At 37.0% G+C, this 6000-nt stretch overlaps 1 protein-coding gene across 1 annotated transcript in view; it reads left to right on the top strand.

Moving 5' to 3' along the window:
- The first annotated feature begins 956 nt into the window (after window positions 1-956).
- LOC124284199 (nematocyst expressed protein 4-like) overlaps window positions 957-6000 on the top strand; it is a 14840-nt gene continuing 9796 nt past the window's right edge. Inside the window, exons 1-2 of the mRNA XM_046720268.1 lie at window positions 957-1046; window positions 5135-5170. Of these exons, the coding sequence (XP_046576224.1) occupies window positions 1031-1046; window positions 5135-5170 (52 nt within the window). The 5' untranslated portion in view covers window positions 957-1030. The remainder of the gene's footprint in view (window positions 1047-5134; window positions 5171-6000) is intronic.

Below are 6000 nucleotides of genomic sequence, written 5' to 3'. Positions count from 1 at the left end.
GTACATTGTCTAAAATTTCCAGGCATTGTGTACATTGCCTGAATAATTAACCCAATTATTGTACAGATTGACTGATTGTTGAACAGGGATTATTGAGAAGACAAGATTATAATTAGCATGGCTTTCGTTCTGTGATAACTGAGGCTTCTTTTAATGAAGAAATGTTTATAGTTTAGATTAATCCATTTTTCTTAAAGCAATGGCTTCCCTAGAAATGATTCTTCCTTAGAACAGAGTCTTCCTTAGAAATGCTATAAAATGCAAGTATTTTCTTACTAGACTTGACATCTCCTGAGTAGACGACAGTCGATTCAAAGTCAATCTTGTTGACTAAAGAAGAGTATTTTAATTTGATTGAAGAAGTCAAGGTTTCACCAGGAGCTGAGAATAAGACATTCCGGCAGTATTACGTTCTTGGGAGGTATGAGATCGTGCAATGTGGTGACGTTGAGAGCTTAATCAGAAAGAGAAGGCCAGAATCAGAATCTGCAGTTAACTATTTCACTCATATTGATGAGATGTTTGATATCATGAAACGTGCGCACATTTCTTATCGCGCTGAAGGCCAGGGTACGAGAGCCAAGATGGTTACAATGTGTGAAGCCAATTTCTGGCGTATTTCTAAAATCAGCACGCTCAAAATATCCAGTTCACTCCTCTTACCAATTACACACCATGTAAGAAAACACAATGAAAAGTTATATACTTACCAAAAGCATGCTTGATAGGGTTATGGTGGTATTGATAGTTGCGTGCGCTGTCAACGGGGGAAATAGTTTCTCTGTTACTGCATATGTTTGAAGATAGCAGAGCATGTCACTGTAGATTATACTGACAAGACCGAGAAACGGAATAAACATCAAGATAATATAATCTGAGCTAGACTTTTGTATGACATAGTTTGCCGATATGGACAGCCCACGTTCTGACCTCAGTCATCTTCTGGTGCCTTATCTTTTGCGTTGGCGTCAGTTTGTATATAAAGACAACTTACTTTTTGTTTCAGGCTGAACACGACACACGTCCAAACATGTTGCCCAAATTAGGTACGTACGACACTGTGAGAATGTATTTGAGGGGAGAGGGATTGCCTTCAGTAACCCATGCTTGTCGTAAGAGGCGACTAACGGGATTGGGTGGTCAGGCTCGCTGACTTGGTTGACACATGTCATCGGTTCCCAGTTGTGCAGATCGATGCTCATACTGTTGATCAATGGATTGTCTGATCCAGACTTGATTATTTACAGACCGCCGCCATATAGCTGGAATATTGCTGAATGCGGCGTAAAACTAAACTCACTCACTCACTCATGCAGACCCTGACACCTGTCTATTCAAAACTGTTCATGCAATTCTATAACATTTGGTAAGTCTGGATTACTGCTGTTCGGGAAATGAAGGCAGTTTCTTGACTCCTTTCTAATGCTCCCAAAGATAAGAATTCTGGTTTTACTTATATTGACAGTTAATTTCCATGTTTCACAATATATTTTAAAGGAATCTAATGCTTTCTGTAATCCCTTGGGTAATTTATCGAATAGGACGGCATCATCTGCATACAGTAAAATTAATGGTTGTATGAAGAGTTGAATATCTTTATCTTCAACATAGTCTAGTCTAACACCATTACAGTCAGAAGCAAGGAGGTGTGATTCAATATCATCAACAAAGATTGAAAATAGTAAAGGAGATAGGTTTCCCCCCTGTCTCACGCCATTATTGTACGAGAAGTAGGCCGATACATTGTTACTACATTGCACGAAAGATTTGATACCATTGTACATTGATTTTGCAAGTTTCAGAAACCTCCCTTCAATACCAATAGTTTTCATTTTCTTCAAAACCTACTCTCCAAACTGTCAAACGCCTTGGTGAAATCTATGAAAGCACAATATAATTTTTGTTTTTTACTTTCCAAGATCTGCATAAGGCTATAGATAACAAACAAGTTGTCAGCAGTCGAGAATGATTTTCTAAATCCAGCTTGTGCTGGTGTCAATATAGTGTTTTCATCTAGAAGGTTTGATAAGCGGTTGTTCAATATTTTAGTAAATAGTTTCCCAAAACAATTTAGAATAGTGATAGGTCTATACGAATTTGGATCCGAAATATCTCCTTTCCTTTTTGTAAATTGGTTTAATTATTCCAGTAAGCCATGAATCGGGAAGAGTGCTTTTTTCAAATACAAAATTAAAAGTTCAACTAACAAGGGGGTTAATAAATCGCAACTATCAATTAAGTAGTCGTTTTCGATAAAGTCTATTCCAGATGCCTTGCATTGTTTCAATTGATTTATGGCCACCATTATTTCTTCCTTTGTAATATTGCCATTTAATATTTCACAATTTATTTGACTATTACAATCGCTTGCGTCAAGTTCTGTTTCCTCCGATTCCGATTCATTAAATGATTTGAAAAAAGTTGTAAAATACATCAATAGCTATGTTATCATTGCTATCAGTCTTATCACCATTTAATGTTTTTTCAGAATTGTTTAGGAGAGTGCTTATGGGACTCCCCTAAACATTTTACCGATCTCATCTTTATACCGCTTTATATGTCTATCCATACACTTTGTATAATGTTTAGACTCAAACGTAAATACCCGCTTATTATAGATGGAGTAGTGTTTTCGTAGACGTCGTTTTGCTTTATGAAATTTCTTACGAGCTTTATAACATTCTGCTCCGAACCAGGGTTTACATGTTTGGTCCTTCTTCGTAAATCCTCTTTGAGTTCGGGCTCCGAAAGTTTTCCGTGCAGCGTCTGTAAGCACGTGCGCGACCTCGTTAGTGATGTCATTGACTGTTATACCGGGTATGGACTGAAACACTTGACAATTGATCCTGCATAAATGACTATGTTAACATTGAATTTTAACAATTGAGATATTATTGTTAATCCTTATTAAAATCCTGATGATGACAAATGATGATTTCAACCTTCATTAAAATCATTCTCTCAATCTTTTAGTTGTGTGTTGCTATGTCTCTTAAGTGGATTAGTCCATTGTATGGAATAGGTAACAGGCAGGGGATTAACAGTGCAACATACCGTAAACTATGTTGTTATAAGCTGTAGGGGTAGTGGTATGTAGGGGTAATGGGGGGTTACCGGATGAACATATAACATAGTCTACCACACTAGCATCTTTGCAGGTTCTTTTACCAATACCTCTGTCATGTCCAATTCTACCATTACATATAAATAGACTCAAGTTTCTACATATTTCTAAATTTGCTTCCTGAATTATTCATTCTTTTTGTATCCTCATTTGCCCTTTCCTTAGGCAGATTAAGGTTTTCTAAAATATTAGTAGGTTCATAGTCATCATTAATATCACTTGCATTCATGTCTAGATCTTTTAACAGTTGTTTATTAAATATAATGTAGTCACTTAGTAATTTTGTTCTTGCATTGAAGTCTCCCATTAAGATCATATGCTCACTGACAAATGTATAATATAGTAATGATTGTTCAGTGTTAGTAAATGTCTCACTGGTAAAATATTTAGAAATTTCAGGCGGTATATACACAATCTCGAGGAAAATGTCTTCATTAACAGAAAATAGTGTTTTGTCTATTTTAATCCATAATATGTACTCACATAATTCTTCAGTCATGATTGTGATATGCTTTTCTAGATTGTATTTAAAGGCTATACCAATGCCTCCAGATTTTCTTAAACTTTTTCTATTTTGCAAGAATAATTTATATCCAGGTATTTCAATATTATCTAAGAAGTCAGTTTTAGTTTCTTGGAATCCAATGATGTCCTAATTACTTATTATATCAACTAGTTCCTTATATTGTAAACGCCTTCTAAGGCCACATACATTTAAAGAGAGTTGCTTAATGGAACTCCCTGCATCATTCATGTTAGGGCAGACATTACCATCATCATCATCATCATCATCATCATCATCATCATCATCATCATCAACTTCATCATCATTATCACCATTATATTCATCATCGTTATCATCATTATCACAACACTGTTATGTATATATTCAACGATATCATCATTGATATCTACTGTATTTCCTATAGCATTCACATGCCCATCAACATCAGCCTCAACAGCTTTACACTAACTGTTTCATGTCCTGCTATACTAATTTCATCCACATTCTTACCAGCGATGTCATCACCAATCACTTTATCTTTGTCATTTCTAAAATGACCATCTTCATCTCTAGCCCTATCACCATTTACACCAATAACATTAACAATATAAGCAATTCGGTCATCTGGTTTTATAGATGTAATATAATATTGAGATCTTTGTGTTGAGGAGGATATAGTTGTCCAAGATATTTTTATGGATTAAACTTCTTTTTAATTTTTTAATTAAAATTGAAATTAAAATTAAAAAGAAGTTTAATCCATAAAAATATCTTGGACATCAATGTACAATTTCTAAATGCCTCTGAAAGACATCACAGGATATAGTTTTTCCTGAAGTGGAGATTTACAGTTTGATAGAGTGTTTGGTTCACATGTACAAAAATCATCATCATACACAAATCATCATCAGTGTGCGGAATAGTTTCCAAGCTTTGCCTCCCAGTCGGGCTAGCTATGTCTGAAAGATACTTGGGAACAAAACAATTGACTAGCCCAAATTTGAATGTAGAAACTAAGCAAAAGATTTGAAAAAGGTAAAATGCCATCATTTATCAGGCCATAATTTTGCATGATTTAACAGTGTATTATGACTTAACAAGTCGGAGAGAGTGATATATTTCTAAAATTACCGCATTAAGATAAACTAGTCAGTCGGGCTAGTGACTGCGGAGATTTACTAGCCCGATTGGATTTTTACTAGCCATGGGCTAGAGGGCCAGGTTTTTACCAATGAGGTAATTGTCAGAGACCTGAAGTACATCGGGTTTTCCTCCCATATCACGTTGACACGCCGTAACTGAAATACTGTTTAAAGCTGTCTAAAACCCAACACACTCACTCACCCCTTGATACGCTGATATATGACGTCAAGTGCTGTTATTAGTTGCATAGTCTCTCCAGTGCGAAGATGTGTTATTTTCGTAGCATACACTGTAGCCTTGTTAAATTCACTTGTCAATATCCGAGCTCCAGAGACAAATATATGTCATTTGATTCTTTCTAGCGGCGCTTTACGTGGCAGTCCAGCTGTTTGACTCAGGTATGTATTGTTCGTTGCTGAGTGCGGCGTTAAACAACAAACAAATAAACAACACCACTGACGCCCCTGTTTTCCCTGTTTAATGAAAACCTGCTGCGACCTCTTGAGCTACATCTTCAACCACATCATACGTTTTAAGAATTCGTGAGGATCCGGGTTAGAATTGGTCTTCAGCTAACGGGATCAGGTGGTCAGGGCCGCTGACTTGGTTGACACATGTCATCGTATCCAAATTGCGTAGATCGATGCTCATGCTGTTGATCACTGGATTGTCTGGTCCAGACTTGATTATTTACAGATTGCCTCCATATACCTTGAATATTGCTGAGTACGGCGTTAAACAACAAACTTTTAAGGCCGCTTCAAAAAGCCGGCTGAGTTTACAAAGCGTCGTAAAATCATTCTAGGACACTCTACATCATACATTAGTCGCTCCTAAAGTTATCAGGAGCTGGCAAGTGGAGCGAGTGAGTGAGGTAGTTTAGCTTTACGCCACACTCAGCAATACTCCAGCTATATGGCAGATGTTTGTAAATAATCGAGTCTGGACCAGCGAATCGAGTGATCAACAGCATGAGCATCGATCTACGCAAGTGGGATACGATGACATGTGTCAACCAAGATAACGAGCCTGACCACCCGATCTCGTTAGTCGCCTCTTACGACAAGCAGGGGTTACTGAAGACCAATTCTAACCCGATCTTCGCGGCTCGCAAGTGAAACGAATATGGTGTCATGCAATCCTTGTAGATTTCAAAATCGAAACGGTTTAAGAAGAATTTCAGAGAGGAAATTCGGGCACCAGATGCTCCAGATGGTGTTGCTTTCAT

The sequence above is a fragment of the Haliotis rubra genome, unplaced genomic scaffold, assembly GCF_003918875.1.
Source record: "Haliotis rubra isolate DU_JTF1 unplaced genomic scaffold, ASM391887v1 Scf11, whole genome shotgun sequence".
NCBI lineage: Eukaryota > Metazoa > Mollusca > Gastropoda > Lepetellida > Haliotidae > Haliotis > Haliotis rubra.
The sequence above is the reverse complement of the archived record's forward strand: the minus strand, read 5'-3'. Positions and strand labels throughout refer to the sequence as shown.